Below are 17,130 nucleotides of genomic sequence, written 5' to 3' on the forward strand. Positions count from 1 at the left end.
AGCTAAAAAACTTGACTACAGAAATTTTGCTCCCAGGACTTCTGTAAATTCTGTAAACAGAATCTTCAGCAAGTGCCTCAAGAGAATGTGTTGCTAGTAATTAACCTCTCAGCTGAAAATAGCATTTAGTTACTTAAAATTTCATGCAAATTAAGGGGAAAAACCCACTAATTTAAAACTAAATACCACATTATATTCAGGTATGTCATTTCCTAGTATAACCATACTTACTGGTAGGTGTTCGAGGGGTTCTTGGAGCTTCCAACTCAGTTTGATGGTTATTCCTTTCTACTACTGGTTCTTCTACCACATTTATACTATTATTCTGCATTATCTCTTGCAACATATTAAATAGCTCTTCTGCACGGGCACATTTAAAGGCAAAGATTCCTATAAATACACAAGAAAAAAAAAAATCAAAATCCTTTAAAAGAAGCATAACTTACTATATATATGTATATAACTTTCAAGCAAAATAACTGGAATCCACATCACGAATGCCTGCTAAGGAAGAAAAAAAGTTTAGACATTTTTATTGCAGCAAAACACACACAAATACAGTGAGATCCTTTCAAGTGCTTATCTGATAGGAGAAACACATTTCCCATGCACCCAAAGTTAACATGGAACAGAAATCAATTCCGTTAAAAGCAAAACTAAGTTTTGAGGGCTAAACGAGGGGTAAAAAAGAAAAAAAAAAGAAACACAAACAGAAAGAGTTCTTTTAAGTTGATAACAAGGATGCCTACAAAAAAACCTAAATGAAACTACCGTGATGCTACAAGATCACATTTGTTAAACCAGATTTCTATTAAATTGCTGTATGATGCCTGCATGAGGGGAAAGAAGAATTTAAACACTGCAAAAAAGTTCAGTTTCTTAAGACGATCAAAATGTAAAGCTAGTAGGACAAACTGCATGAAACAGACAGCAACGAACCAATTGGTTTTGGCTAAAGGGATAGACACAAACACAAAGTCAGCAGCAATACCGTGCGTTTGATGTGTGTATTGTGCCGCTTTGCCTTTGAACAGCAGGGAGCGCCCCAACTTACCCTCACCAGCAAAGTCGCAGCTTTGGGTTATTCTTCCATTGAAAGCATGAAGTTAAAGTTGACATGCTTGTTACACGTGGCTGCAGGTGCTCTTTTTTTTTTTTAATGAGTATCACAATCTTAAAACACTCTTCACTAAAAACCACCTCCACCGCAATTTCTGTTAGTGCAAAAATGCAACATGCTGGCAACTACTATCACCATATATTTATTTATGGACACGGGACTGCGAAAGAAGTACCAGAAATGCTCCATATGGCAGAAGCTCACAAACCTCAATGGGAACACACCAAATGGGCTGAGAGGAACGTCTGTCAACAACCGATATTCAGGTAGTGCAATGAGTAAGTTCCATGCTTGCAACACAACAGCTGTAGAGCTGCTTCTACCTTTTACGTGCTTCTAAAGCCTATATTTCATTTTTGCTGTATTTCCAAAAATTTGCACTGGATACTTAAACCTTAACAGGTCAAAAAAGAAAAATCTAAGAAACAAACAACAAGAACACTGACTAGGACAATTGGTGAAAGTGGCAGGGCAAAATTCTTGCGTATTCTCAAAGGAAGCATTTTTTGGTCATCTCATCAACTGATGACGAAGTTCTGCAACCGTACCCACAAATGCTACTATAGGCCTCAGGAACAACGCACCACTGCAGAATGGCAGCAGGGAGAACATTTTCTGGCTGATTTCTTTTTTCTTAATATTCATAGTACTTAATATTATGTAAGGAAGGCGAGAAAGGGAGGAAAGGGTTGCTGCTCACAAAGTCTGCTTAATCTTCTCTTGAAAAGAAAAGGAAATTAGAAGCATAGAAGAGAGTTGTAGAGTCAGCGAAAAAGCTTGCAGACTTGGTAAAAGGCTGTGGAAAAGAACTTTCAAAATACTATTTTCAATTGAGTTTCATTAGTATCTATTTTATACATTTAAAAGAAGTAGTGAATTAAACATGCAAAAATCCATTTAAGTGCATTTTTTCATACCAGAGTTCACAATTTTCTCCTTAGAAGTCTGAAAGTTTAGTTTAATGCACAGTGTTTTGTAACATTTGAAAACATTTCTCACTAGGAGCCAAATCAAGAATGCATTCTAAACTCATACAGTAAAATAATTGTCTGCCCTTACCTCTGCTTTGTAGTTTGACAATGTAGTTTGACCAAGTTTGGTTAGGATCAAGTTCATTATTGTTCCTAACTTAACAGTGAATTTAAAAAATATTCTGCCACTGCTAAATAACATGATTTACAGAGACTCTACTAAATGCTGAAAATCTCTAAGAAAATAAGAACTCAAATTTCACAACAGATCAATACACGAGAATTCCAAGTACGCAGAGCTGCATCGCAATATAAAGATGCAAAGTGAGGCTCAGCCTTCAGCCAATACAGCTATTCCTCCATCAGGGACTGCTGTTACAAACAGCAACAGAAAAACCTACCTTGGCCGAGATGGGGTGATCTCAGAGCGGAAAGGAAACTGACTTTTTTCTGATTAAAGCCACACAGAAAATAACTAAGCATAGCTGGAGTTTATAGTCTTCAGATAAAATTTGAAAAAAAAGTGAGATTTATGTCATTGATACAAATGAAAGTGATATGAGTTTCAAGAAGAGGATGAGACAAAAGTGTGATGCTGAAGGCAATAAAAAAAGGTAGGCATATCCAGCAAACTTTGTGTTCTTAAAAGATTCCTCCACAGCCCCAACTTTCCTTGCCCTTTAACACTGACATTAAAATGCCCTCAAACTCCAAAGGCAGGAAAATTTCCCTGTGAAAACTTCCTAAGCTGACCAGAGCTATCAACCCAAAAACACCAAGCGCTCCAGCCCAAAAACTGCAAACAGTTCAAATCCTCATTTTACCATATGACCATTCCACTTTTTTCCAGGAATTGCATCCACATATAAAACTACACCCATTATAACCCTTGTCCAAGGGCAGGCAAGTACACAACGATTAAACAAGTCCTCAGATATCAAACACATTTCTGAAAACCTCTTTATACGAAAGTTCTACATACCTTGTCCAGTTTGACACCTTCTACCACTTTCAAAAGAGAAAAGATTTGAGTCGTAGCCATAGCGACGGAGACAGAGGTAGTGCCATTTTACAGAGTCCCTTTTACGGGTGTACAAAATTAGTTCTGTATCTGTGAGTTCCATTATGCCAGAACCCAACTCGTTACCATCATCATCCACATTAATAACCTACAGAAAGGAAGTTAAGTAGCATTAGGTAAGTATCTGAGCACCAATACTATTATCACCTGAATGTCTCACTAATGCGCTCTATTTGTTCCATCGTACGACTTGCGATCCTTGAGGGAAAGTTTAAGAAAAAAAACTCATCAAACCAGTTCCATTGCTTTTCCAACCCAGAATTAAAATAACACATATTTAAAAGCAACATGAGTGAGAATATATAACATCATTGCAAAATCTGTGGTGATATTTAAAATAGGAAAATTAAGGTTAATGAAGTTTTAAGCTGACACTACGTACACATTCTAGTATTTACACAGGGATATCTCAGATAATGAAATCTTTCAAAGTCTCTTCTCTAAAAATATATATATATATTTACTTTGTCATGTAACCCCACTTACAGCTGAGAAAAGGACTGAGAAAAGGCTATAAGACGAAGCTTCCTTCACGTACCTGTAGAGCCTTGCACTGTGCTCAGACTGCCTTAGTTTGTTTTGTGTCTCATTTTAACGTCAACAAATAATTCACATACTCTATGGTTATCTTATGTGAAAACACGATGTGTTTAGAGCTTATATGCTTACTCCTTCTGCTCTTACACCAGTTGGAGGTCTTCTGCTTCCTTTATGGAAATCTAACTCTGTGTATTTTCCCAGATGTATTTTATCTCGCAGTGCTGCTTTTAGCGGAATTCTTTCTTAACCAGTAAAAAGGCTACAAAAAGATCCCCATGGTATCAATTAATTTTACTCCTTAAAGAAGCATTTTCAACTCGAAATCTAGTCAGTTAAAAAGAATCAGAAATAGTTTCATCTGTCACTGAGGCTCATGTCAAATTTCTTCATTTTGCAAATTACATTCTTTCATCTTCTCCACCCCGCTGCTAAATCACAAAAACAAGAACCACACAAACAATTGAGAAAATCTACAAGGAGAAAAAGAGGAACTTGTTGCACAAAGTGATGTCAAATATATTTTAAAAACCCAAGACAACAGAAAAAAGTTTTATCCTTTAGCTTTTTGTACTGATAATATTGAACATTTCCAGAAATTCCCATTGTTTTAAAGCTCATTTCAGTGTTGCCCTAAGGCAACGAATGAATCATTTTTCACTATGGAAGCATCACAATCCTTTGCCAACTTGGAGATAAAGTTTGGAGCACAGAAGCAAATTTGAGTTGTGACTATGCAAAGCTGTGTTTACTTAAAGGCACTGACTTCAGTAGCTTCTTGTTGTTAAGACATGAACAAGCGTTCACAAGCTTGTAAATTCCAGCAATAAAAGGGATAGAAGCACACACACGTGATGTTTACTTAAGTTAAGAAACACAGAAGTTCTCCAAATGATATAATTCACAGTGATCTTCAAGTAAAATCTGCAGTGCTATAATATTTCATTGCTGACTCCACTTCCAGGTTTATAATATACACTTACCCAGTTACGCCTCTTACTCTATACACATGGTCCATAACCTCCCAGAAGTAGCGTTTAACTGGGCTTTACCAACTGCATGGAGCTGTACCAAAAACGTGAGGCTGCTTCTCCATCCTGAAGATTGAAACTCGGCCTGTCTACAGAATTCCTGTCACCGCTGCTAAGAAAAGATTTTCAAAGGGGCAAGATAAACCTATAGCCACAGACACCTGCAGGTCTGCAATGCTTTAACCCATCTTCTAATTCTTCGCCTACTTTCATTTAGGTGTTTTCCATCACATACCTATTCAAGAAAGCAACAAAATAATTCACAGCATACCACATCAGGTGCTTACCTTAAACTTGTTTCGATGGTTATCTGGGACAGTTTCTTTATCTGGACAGCTACAACAGCTACCCATGACTTCTTTAGAAGACCATGTGATCTCTAAAGTAAAAATCAACAAATCACAACCAAAGCCAATGTGATCATTTATGTGAGCATCATCCACAGAACAACCCAGTATAACTTGCTCCTTTAATTACAATTTTTCACGATGAATTTTGCAGACATAATTAATAAAAGATTAGAACTTTTTTATAGGAATTAAATTAGATTTGGCCTCACGGAGCGACTACAATACGCCATGGAAGCCCTACCAGTAATTGAAGCTGAGGCTACTACCAAGCAGACCCACTGGAGTGTCACCTTAATTCCTATTGTAGCACTTCAAGCAGGTGGGAGAAAAAAAAACAATTACATAATGGCTGCAGTTCTCATCTCCTAAATCAAGATCTCTCCACCTGGCTTCCAATTTCCCTTAACTGAGACTCCCCAGCTCAGTCTGCTGAACACAACGCTGAGTGGCTCCCACACCAGCTCTGTGTTTCAGGTTGCCAAGCACAGGCAGCAAACACGCAGGCAGCCCTGCCTTGGGGGCTGCCGTTCAATGGAAGGTGGAGGCACACCAGGCCTTGCGGTAGCCCTGTACTCAGATTCTGCACTTCTACTTTAAAACACTTCCCACGTAGCAACGTAGATACAACTAGTACCCAAAGTAAAGGAAAAAAGAGCCCTACACATTTTACAACTTGTTTTTGTTGTTTGTTTTTCAGTTGCTAGTAAGTTTTCTTTGGATTAAATTGTGTTATACAGTCTACTCTGTTTACTACACAACAATAAAATATTCAACTAATACCATGCATAAACCAAGAAAAAATAAATATTTGATATTCTTGGGATGTTAAATTAAAAAATTTTTGTACAAATAGTAGACATTCATAGAATAGTATGCTAAAACTGCCACAGAATGAAGTCTCACAACTTTCTTCTTCTATCACCCCACTATAGATCAGTCTTAATCTTATGTTGTAATCATGTGACATTCTTTGCAATCACCATAAAGGTAACTAAATAGTAAACTTAAACAGTCCAATTAATAAACATAGTAAATAATACAGGAAACAGAAGTAAATGTAATCGGTGAAAAATCTATAGAGTTGCAAAGAAAGACACAGTATAAAAACATATGTGTAGTACACCGACCATATCTCAAGAAGGTCAAAGAAAGGAGATGTAATCAATCAATAATCACACAAGCTTGTTATTTTTTCTCCAATATATTCTAATATTAAAACTTCAGAATACCAAGAACCATAATGCTGCTTCAAAGCAGAAACGGCAACTACAGCAGTGAGGAAGAAATGAAACAGCCATGGAACCAGCAGAGTTAAAATCACTCACCTAGATTTGGCCATTAATATTCCCAGCTTCTGTTGCGGCATCAGGGCTTCTGTCATACTTCAAAGTGTCATGCTGTCTTGTCACAGAACTAATCATTTGACCTAGAACTAGAAAAGCAAATAAAAAATGTAATTTTTTCTCATCTTTAAGATAAGCTGCTAAATAATCTAACAAAATACATACAGACATTTTATTTTGGCAACATTACATCAAGTGAGGTCTTCATGGCTAGGCTGATTCTAAAGTGGAGCCTTAGATATATTCTCATGTCTTATGAACTTCCTAAGCATTTTAGTACCATCTGGTCTTGGAAGAAAGTAATGCAGTATCGCTGTCTGTAGGGCAGCCTGTCACACTGGGGACCCCAACTACCCTTTGCCCAATTTACTGCACAGAAACAAAGCAAAACTCCTCTTATGCTTCTTGCTTACAGAACCAAACCACAGCAGACAAACAGAGAAGCACACACAGATCACTTTGCTTAAGTCTCCTGCTTATCTCCTGAACACATACAAATTCCAACATGTATGGCTAACACAACACCCTTTCATCTGCACCCCTCATGATTCTTGCTCCATGATATTAATCACAAATTGCCTCCATTCACTGGTTGTTGCTACAGATTTTGGAAAGACATCAGGAATGATCACTGAACATTCCTTCTTATTATTCCCTTCCCTATATATGAGGGAAAAGTAACGCCTCCCAAAAAACAATGATTTGTAGCTGAGAATTTGCTCTAACTAAAAGTGCTACTATGCTCTTCGTTGCAGATTCCACTGGAATAAATAGGAGTCATTACTTTCAGAGCAACTTATTTATATACTATTGACTACTCTAAGAAGCAAAGTACTAGACTAACAGATTACTTCAGTCTAACCCCTTAAAAATACATTCCTAGTATAGTTTTTGAATATACATTTTTAGTATAAAAAAAGATGACAGGATTACGCATACATTTTTAATGCAGTCACATTAAATAATAATAATAAAAAGGAATAATTAGCAATTTGTATTTAAATTGAAATTAAGACCAAGATGTCACAAAGGCTCAGAGGGACAACCTCATGGATATGTCTATTTGTGTATGTAACATATAGGTTCCCTCCTGTGCCCAATAAGTATCCAGTTTCAGTAACTTGCAGCAATATAATTTATTTGCCCTTTAGCCATATGCCTTCTTGATGCTCAACAATTCAAAACCAAACCCTCTGCAACACACATAGGCACTATTTCAATTATGGTCCTACCCAATCTGTTATACATAGATTTTCTGGCCAGGTTTGATTTTTCTTGGCTTGGCACACAAACCATCTTAGCAGAGGGTCAGCACAACTCCAAGCTAGCTGGGGTCACAATGACCACCTCACTCACCTCTGCCCAATTTTCAGAAAACTCAGCTCTTTCACTAATTACCAGGCTTTCGTTTAGCAAATTCCTTGCTAAAACTTGCAGGAAGGGAGAGAAAACACGAGAGAAAAATACGACTCATCCTCTCTGATGGACTCTTGCATCTCACAGAACAAAAATCATACATAACCACAAGCACGTGCAAACTACACCAGTGCACGTGTTTGCAATATTCACCCCAATATTTTTCTGGCAGTTTTTAATCCTTCACATGGTTACACTATGTAAGATAGACTAGCCTGCTTTAATTATATAAGAATTCTTAAATGATCTAAAGGTCATTTTTAAATAAACAAAAGCACACAAAGCAATAACAAAATTCTCCAACAAGTTGCTCCCAATTACAAGCTGGATTTTATTTAAAGGTTGTTCATTCCATTTTGAATTTTCTTAAATTTTCCCTGATAGCAAAGTATTTACAGTAATTCATGCATACAAGGAGAAGCAGACATTTTCATAGCTGCAACCCTGAAGTTAATGTTTGCAATGTCAGACTTAGGAGCTGCAGTTTCATGAAACATCAGTGGTGCAAGTGGTGCAAGGAGCAGAAGAGTATTTTTCACTTCTTCTCAGCACATTTATTAGTGCATTGCAAGGAAGAAATGCCAGGAAAAACAAAGGAAGACTGTACTTATCTACTTACCTATCTTGTTAAAAGGAGTGAAAATTAGGAACTGTTACATCTCCAGTAAGATTTATTAGTTGGATTACTAACCTAAAACACGTCTATTTTCCCTCACAGACTAAGCAGATCCTTAGACACAAAACACCTTAAGGCTTTCTGTGGGAGCCTCTCAGCCAGCACTACCAGCACGACGGCAGAATCAAACATTAACTTCTGGGGGATGTTTTCTGTTCGCACTGATTCCTAGCACACATTTTACAAAAGTCAGGGAATGAAGAGCCCTCCCAGTCAAAGTATATTTCAGAAGAGGCAGGAAGAGGCAGAGGTATCCTGGCTGGAAACTCACTTGCATGAACACCCCATGCCTCCCCGGCGCAACTGCCAAATCCTCTGCATATTGCCCTCAGTCAGACCCGCAAGCAGGGAGTAGAGAACATAACTAAAGCATATGAACATGATTTTGGTTTTTTTTTCATGCCACAAAATTTTAGTTAAAAAAAGAGTTTAAAAAAAAAGACTACAATCAGGGTTTTTCCTTCTTCTCCAGAAGTATTTGGTAATGTTTTGATTAGAGCTGAGCTATATATAACTCTCTTATAGTATCATTTTTTTGCCTGTAACATTCTAAATTGCATAATCTGGAAGACAATGTCTATTTTTTTTTAAATCCCAAGGCATCAGCGCTCATTGTTTTCAAGGACCTTGTTTATTAAAAACAGATTGAAAGAACGGTCCCAACAAGTAGAACACACAACACCCCTATGCTTTTATTTCCTGCTCTTATTCAAAATACTTGCTTTAAAAATGGAATTAAAAAAATAAAAGTATTATCAACTCTCAACATCAAACATCAGTTTGAAACAACTGCAAGTTTGAGGGATATTAAAATCATAAACTCATTCAGAGATGGGTAGATCAATGCCATCAGTATTTCACCTTTTTTCATTCATTTAAAGAATTCCACATAGCATACTACGTAGAATAGTATTTTTCAAACCATTAATTATTTTTAAAACATGCAATATCTTACAAATTGATGCTGGCACATCTGGCATTTCATATTTGTCTTGTCTTCAATTATAATGCACAGATGAAACTCTCAGCTCAAATCCTGCTGATTTTTAAAGCATTTCTCAAAAGGTGTTCTGCAACCATCCTAAAGCATTAGCCACGATTTACCTGAACCTGAAACAAGTTGACCAGGAGAACTTTATCAAAGAATCATAGAATGGCTTGGGTTGGAAGGGACCCAAAGGATCACCAAGTTCCAATCCCTGTGCCACTTGATCCCTGCCGGATCAAGTACTAGACAGGATTGCCCAGGGCCCCATCCAGCCTGGCTCTGAGCACCTCCAGGGACCGGGCATCCATAAGCTTCTCTGGGCAGCCTGTGCCCAGCTGAGCATCTCACCACTCTTCTCAGTAAACAACTTCCCCTGACATCTAATCTAAACCTCCCTTCCTTTAGTTTAAAGCCATTCCATTGTCCTATCATTACCTACCCATATAAAAAGTTGATTGCCCTCATGTTTATAAGCTGCCTTTAAATCTTGGAAGGCCACAATGAAGTCTCCCCGCAGCCTTCTCTTTTCCATGTTGAACAAGCACAGTTCCTTCAACCAGTCTTCATAAGAGAGGTGATCCAGCCCTTGGATCATCCTCATGGCCTTCTCTATACCCTCCCTAAAAGCTCCACATCCTTCCTGTGCTGAAGGCCCCAGACCTGGATGCAGTGCTCCAGCTGGAGCCTCTCGAGGGCAGAGCAGAGGGGTACAATCGCCTCCCTCACCCTGCTGGCCTCTCCTCTTCTGATGGAATCTGAGACACCACTGGGCAAATCAGAAAGTTCAAAAAATTTTGTGTCTCCCTTTCCCTCATTTTTCCTTTTAAGGCCCTAATTCTCCTTTTAAAACTTTCTTACAGATTTAAATTTAATTCTGCAAATTTAATCTGTGAACAGTGAATTTTTGCACGGCCTACAAGCAGCGGGGAATGGAATTCGAAGCAGGCTATCTCTATAGGTCCCTCATAAAAAAATACCAAGGATTGAATTACATCAAAGAAGGAAAACACGGTTTAAGAGACACTGTGATTTAAAATCCAATTTAAAACGTTCATCCCAAATGGTGGCAACAGTTGCACTAACTTCATTTGCCCAAATCTCTTCTGACAGAACCTAAAGTGTACAAACTCTGTTCCTTTGAAAGCTACTGACATCACTGAACTCATGCTTTGTTTTTCTCCTTGCCCGAGGATGAGCCATATAGCACACAACCTATCCCTCTCAGAAGCTCCTTCCAGTACATCTTCCCCTGCAACTCTCACAACTGGAAATACCTGAAGAAAACACAGACAAATCCCTAGGGACACAACAGGATAAGCAATTTTTCCCAAGCTCAGAGTTAATGATGAAGCTATTGCAGAGCATGGAGGAACTCCACAAGGACACTGTAATCCCAGAGATTAAGTACAAACTGAAAGTAAAAATTTGAGCTTTTCTGGTTACACAGACAATTTCTAAGTAACTTGGGATACAGAAGTCACTACAGCAAAGCTGTTTTATCTTCTCTACACAATTTTTTAAATCAAAATGGAAGGCACTGAAGACAGCAGGCAGACTAACACAGAAACCAACTTACCACGTAGGAAAATTGCTACTGAGTAAAATAAAAATTGTTCTATCATCATTTCATTCCTTCCAGCAGATAGGTAAAGGAGGCTGAAACAGTACTGCAATCAGTCCTTTGGAGTTCTGCTGACAGTCAAAATCTGCCCATCTCAGAAATGGGTAACAGAACAGATTCATGCGTAACTGACTTTCTGATGTGGCAAATTCTATGCCTTTAGAGTTGTGATGTAATCCATGGTGGCAAATTCTATATGATTTAAGAATCCTGGTATCCTACTTAAAACTTAAAATAGCCCACGCTATGACCTTCTATTTATTTTGGCTACCATATATTCACTACCACGAAGCCAAGTTCTTTCAATTGGAAAACAAAACTTAGGTTTCTGGAACATGGGACTCCCATGTCCCAGACCTCACATGCACATAAGAAATGTAGCATCAAAATAAAGCATTTGCCTTGAACTAGTAATTACATACTGCGGTCAGCTCCCAGAGACTTGTTCCCCCAACGGTCACAGAATGGATGGCTTCACTTTGTAATTATTTGGAAGAAAAAGAAAAAAAAAAAGATTTCTGTACATCAGCAAAGACTGACTAATTCACTTTCATGTTTGGAGACAGAACAGACATAAGAGGTGCCAGAGCTGGAACGTGGTCCCATGGAAACACAATTTTTAGGGATATGAGTGCTTAACAGCAGTAGAAGAAAACTTGCCTCCCCACACACTGCCATCATTCCCATACACTCCGCTCTCCCAGATGCACTGGTTGGCTCTGGACCCTCAAACTGACCACGGTAACATGACTCACCCCCATGCTGTGAAAGAGATTCAAAAGAGATGATATTTTAACAGTAAAGCAAACTGAGCTAAGGTCAAACTTAATCCCTGCCCTTCATCCATCTGGCAGTGATAATTAAGAAAATTAATACTGAAGCTACATAAGTAACAGGATGAAAAGGCAGCAGCACTCGCTAGTAGAAATACTGGCAGGATGAAACAACAACAGAACTAACAAACCATAACAGAGTTAAAGACTACAGCGAAGGAGATCCAAGAAGAGAAACATGCTGAGAAAGAGCTTGGTGCCACTGGAGGCAATTATGGAAAACAAACTACGAATGGTAGAGGTGAATCTGCAGAATCTGCTTTATAATTTTATTTATGCTAACAGGTGGAGTTTTACCTCAAGACTTTTATTAAGTGTCACTCCTGCAGGCCGCCCTCAGAGCCCTCCTTGAAGGCATGGCTAGGAGAGCTGGTGGGGATCGCATCACCTGCCCACACCCACAGCAGGGCCCTGCCCTGGGCAGCACTGCTCTCCCAGCAGCACTCTGCCTATAGCAATGTGTCCCTCACAGACCTCAGGCCTAGCAGCATCCCACTCCCTACTTTCAGGGGACATCCTCTTCCCAGACCCCCCCCCCCCCCCCTTTCTTTCTCAACACCCAGATTTGGATAGGAGAGTTTCTGATCTTCAAAACTTCAGTGCTTCTGCTTTGCACATAGGCTTTATGCCATTTTTTGGTGTATTTGGATTCAAACTAATTACCAACTTTTTTTTTTCTGTTCCTTCTTCCCTTCCCTGCACTACATGGTACTATATAAAACAATAACGCAGAACTAAAAGAAATAACAATATATAAATGAAGAGCACATTAGGAACTTTTTTCTTAAGAAAATGTTCCTAAAGAGCCTGCCATGGCAATGAACTGCCAACTATCCTGAAAAGCCACTACGTACAATTTTGAAATTGCATATTAGTATTAAAAAAAAAAAAATTATCTGCTGTTCTTAAAAGTGATTATTTTAACCTGAATTTGAGCATTTTGTTAAGTTAGTTAAACATTTCTTGGAATACCATTCCTCAGTAATCCCTTAAAAATACTCGCTCACTCCCACCAGGAAAGCATTTATATTCATCCCAGTTACGTTGTAAAAATGAAGATTAAAGACCAGCTCAAAGAGTTGGGTGAGAAGAGCACAGAGAACTGCAGCAGGTAACCACGCCACGCTAATGACACAACATCTAACACTTGCCTATGCAACACCAATCCTATACCTGCCCACTTAGTTCTAGTGTAACTCTTTGAGACCACATTCCCTTTTCCTGACTTAGAGCACACTGTATTTTGGCCCATCCAAATGTGACAAAAGAAATCACATCTATGTACACGTTGATCAAACAAGTCCTGTGGGTGGGGATCCTGGGCAGCCTGAGCTGGTGGGTGGCAACCAGCCCACAGCAGGAGTTTAGAACTGGATGATCTTTAAGGTCCTTTCCAATCTAAGCCATTCTACGATTCTATGAACAATTAAGAAATGGGCCCTATGAGGAAGGGAGAATCAAGCTTAATTCTTGAAAAAGATGCCTGGCTTGAAACTGTAGAAATAGTGAGTCAGCTCTCCAGTATTTAACCACAAATGCCTTCTAAAACTTGAGGCTCATAGCTCTTGCCAATTCTTCAAAGCCAACAAAGTGCCAACTCCTGTAATTAAGTGGCACTGAGTTTACATTTTGCAACATTATAATCTCTGAAATACTGTTCATTCAAACATTTCAGGAAAGGTTAATTTTATTTTTTTTTTTATGTTTTTGACACGTTTTGCACGCAAGTCTTCTAATTCACTAATAAAGATAACACTAAAATACCTGCAAGGTCTGTCTGTCCAAAATTAAAAGCAGACGTAGTAAAACATCATCAAAACTAAGAACATGCCAGTGTGTTTTATAAAACTAAGTAAATACATACGTAAGTATGTATTCTCAATTTATGCCCTTCTTCACCCATCCATTGGTTTCTCTTTCTCTATCAAAAAGATCCTAGCACGTGGATCCAAGTAATCAGGCATTATTTCAATATTACAGTCGTATAGCAGATTTTTTGTTTGTTTCTCAGTAAACTGAAAATTTAATCTCATCATTAAATCTGTGTTCTTTTAAAAAGTTTGTCATCTCTATTTATCATTGTTCCCATTTCTTAATTCTGTTCACTCATGTGCTTTTCATACATTATTTTGCCCACTTTAAGGAAAAATTCCAATAGTATCTAACTCCATCTTCCCTACAGCCCCAACTCATGGTATACACGGGGAAGATGAACAACAGCTATTTACATTCTCCTCTGTATCAGAAGGACTGGGTAGACTCTTTATTGGCAATTGATGAGAAATAAGATCCGTGACCTCAGGGAACCTTTTGTAATCATTAAATTGCATCTGCCAAAGAGCAAGTTTAATTTCTTTATTCTTTACAGTTGCAACAGAAAGGAACATACATACAGTTCGTTTGGTAGAACCACAGCAACCTTACTGTGCTTTATTTTGTTAGGTGAGTATTACAGTACTTTAGACAAATGCTGTCCAGTGTTAATATGACACAGCATTGTCTTTCCACAGAATCCATACTGAGTTGCCCTCTTTGTATGAACACCCTCTACAGATTTTAAAGATCACTAAAAATAAAATGGATAAGCAACACAAATGGAAACAAGAATGTTTGTGTGTGCATGTACAAGTGTCAGTGCCTGAACATCAGAATGAGGATTAAAAGCTTAGCCTGTACTGAGGAAGAATACTGCTCCCACAGCAGTGCTCCCAGCAGCAAGGCAAGCTCCCTGATCACAGTACAGAACTCTCAGACCTCTGCCAGAAGCACCGACCCCCACAAGCTTTCACTGCACGTATCAGTCCTTTTCCTGCTATCCCACCCACAACACAGGTTACAGACAAATTTAAAACATATAAAAAATAAATTAATTTTTAAAAAAGGAAAACCAGACAATGAATCGCTGCCTGTCTTCAAGATTTACAGAAGCTGAAGAGAGAAACGACCATGTCACAAGACCTGCTAATCGCTAAGGAAATAAAAGGTCATCCAAATATTACCTCGGCACCACCAAGACCACCATCAAGAGGATTTGACAGCTTTTTTCTTGTCCTGCGTCTCTCACAGGAGATCCTGGCCAATCCACTGAGGCACAGGCATTTTATTGTTCCAAGTCTGTAGTTTGAGTGCCTGTTTGTACAGCAAAGGTGCCAATTTTGAAGAGAAGGAGTTCATCATAAATTAAAGCCTCCCTGACCAAAGAAAGTCGCATTTAATTTCATTTAAACAAGTCCTTCCATAAGATTCCTTCCATTAACAAGCTTGACTAGGTGTGTTTTAGAAATCAATTCTGTGAAAGGTTTTCAAGATTCTACTGCCTACTCTGTGTTGTCACACAACATTTGTAAGCAGTGGAACCTCCAATTACAAAAAGCCGTAATTCTTTAAATCAAGAACATTAAATATATTCACCATATTGTAGTGAAATTATCATCTTTTACCTTAAGCAGCAGATAATTTGTAAGGAGAAAAAGTAGCCTTTCTGGACTCCTGTCCTGATAGCACATGCATATTTTGAGGTCAAGTGTGCTGTCTGAATTTTTGCAGCATGTGCTCTCACACAGGAGCCACATCATTTTCCTTAGTGCTGCATAAAGACTTATTTTACAGGCAGCTCCCACCTGCCGGATGCTCCTCATTTTTGGGGCAGCACATAGAGTAGGTCTGGGATTCCTAAGTATATACAAAGATACAGCTGCAATCCTCTCCTAATGAGGAGGCTCACAACAGAGACATAGCTCAGTTTAAAAAAAAAATTCAATTTAAAAAGAAATGAAAAATGAAAGACCTAAGAATTGTACTGAACTCGTCTGGTACTGGAACAGCAGTCTTTGGTCTCAGCCTCCAACAAACCTCACACACCTCCACGTCCCCATGGCTATGGGGCCATTCTTCCAAGCACTGCGCAGCATCAAACATGACCTGAAATGCTGCAGCCCTCAGTACCTTCACAAAAGATTTTTATTGCTGCAGTTGGCAGCAAAAAAAAGGCATTCAGTGGTAATCTCTATGCGTGAGTTCACACTGTCACTTCTGCACCTTCTAGATAGTAACAATATGGACTATAGACTTTAAAATACCACATGAAAATGTCAAACACTGAGTAAGCAAAATGAGCTGATTTGGTTTACAGCCAGCATGAGCCAGGTTCTCCTTGCCTATCCATTTTGCTAGCATCACATGGCTATTTTGAATGTCCATTTTCTCTTGAAAACGCTTAATTCCTGACACTGCTGAAGATGTCAGTGCACTATCACCACTGTTAGACATAACTATGACAAAGCAGCATCACTTGAAAATGGCATCAATTTCATAATTTTCTTTACCTGGGGATAACGCTCCCCAAATTTTCCTTCCATCACTACATACATTTTCATTCTGATCAATTTCCACTTTGGAAAGCACATATGAAAGGGGAAAAAACATCGAACATGAGTATTCCTAGAGTACAATGCATTAATTCTTCAAATTTAAATTATACTATTCAGTGAACAACACAAGTTGTGCTCATTCCATGCCAGCTGTACTATTCAAGGATAGCAAGGTAGTATCCCTTAGCAAACAGCATTACATTTCAAGATACAAGCAGTAGCTCCTCTATTGCACTTTTTATTCTTTAGCTTCAAACAGGCCTCTCAAATAAGAAAAGGAAAAAAAACCCACAAACTCACAACACCCAGGGAGCTCTCTGCAGATCTCCATAGGAATCACCAACTGAAGCAGTGAAGTAAGCTGACAAGTTGCCTTGCCAACCATCAGATCTCCTAAGCTAGCATTCCTCCAAATGAAGTCTGCAAGTTGATTTCACTTCCCCATCCCTCCTGCTTCGTCCTTCAGTCTGAGTGGCACAAGGCAGCACATGCTGGTTGCAGTGGAGCACAGCAAGGTGCCACGGCAGGAGCAGTCACAGCCAAACGCAGGCAGCATATCGGGCAGGCATTGCAGGAAGGAGCAGAAGGATTGCTGGGCTGCCTGGAAACACGTGGGCACCTCTCAGGAGGCCAACCTCCTGCTGTCAGGAGGCTACAGGAGAACACAAGACAGAGCAACTGCTATGCGCCCTCCTGTCTGCTGCCAGCCACAGGTGAACGCTAACTCTCATCCACCCCCATGGTAAGCCGCTTCATGGAGCAAGGCCAGTTGAAAATATATTTTTGGAAAGTT

General features: G+C 38.9%; 1 protein-coding gene across 1 annotated transcript in view; it reads right to left on the reverse strand.

Annotated features, from left to right (window-relative positions):
- The window catches only part of FRS2 (fibroblast growth factor receptor substrate 2), a 47,982-nt gene that overhangs the window by 8,150 nt on the left and 22,702 nt on the right, over positions 1-17,130 (reverse strand). The window contains exons 2-5 of the mRNA XM_052668966.1: positions 6,416-6,522; positions 5,028-5,119; positions 3,074-3,260; positions 232-390 (exon numbers count right to left, since the gene is read on the reverse strand). Coding sequence (XP_052524926.1) covers positions 232-390; positions 3,074-3,260; positions 5,028-5,093 — 412 coding nt within the window. The 5' untranslated portion in view covers positions 5,094-5,119; positions 6,416-6,522. The remainder of the gene's footprint in view (positions 1-231; positions 391-3,073; positions 3,261-5,027; positions 5,120-6,415; positions 6,523-17,130) is intronic.

The sequence above is a fragment of the Tympanuchus pallidicinctus genome, unplaced genomic scaffold, assembly GCF_026119805.1.
Source record: "Tympanuchus pallidicinctus isolate F22 unplaced genomic scaffold, pur_lepc_1.0 scaffold8, whole genome shotgun sequence".
NCBI lineage: Eukaryota > Metazoa > Chordata > Aves > Galliformes > Phasianidae > Tympanuchus > Tympanuchus pallidicinctus.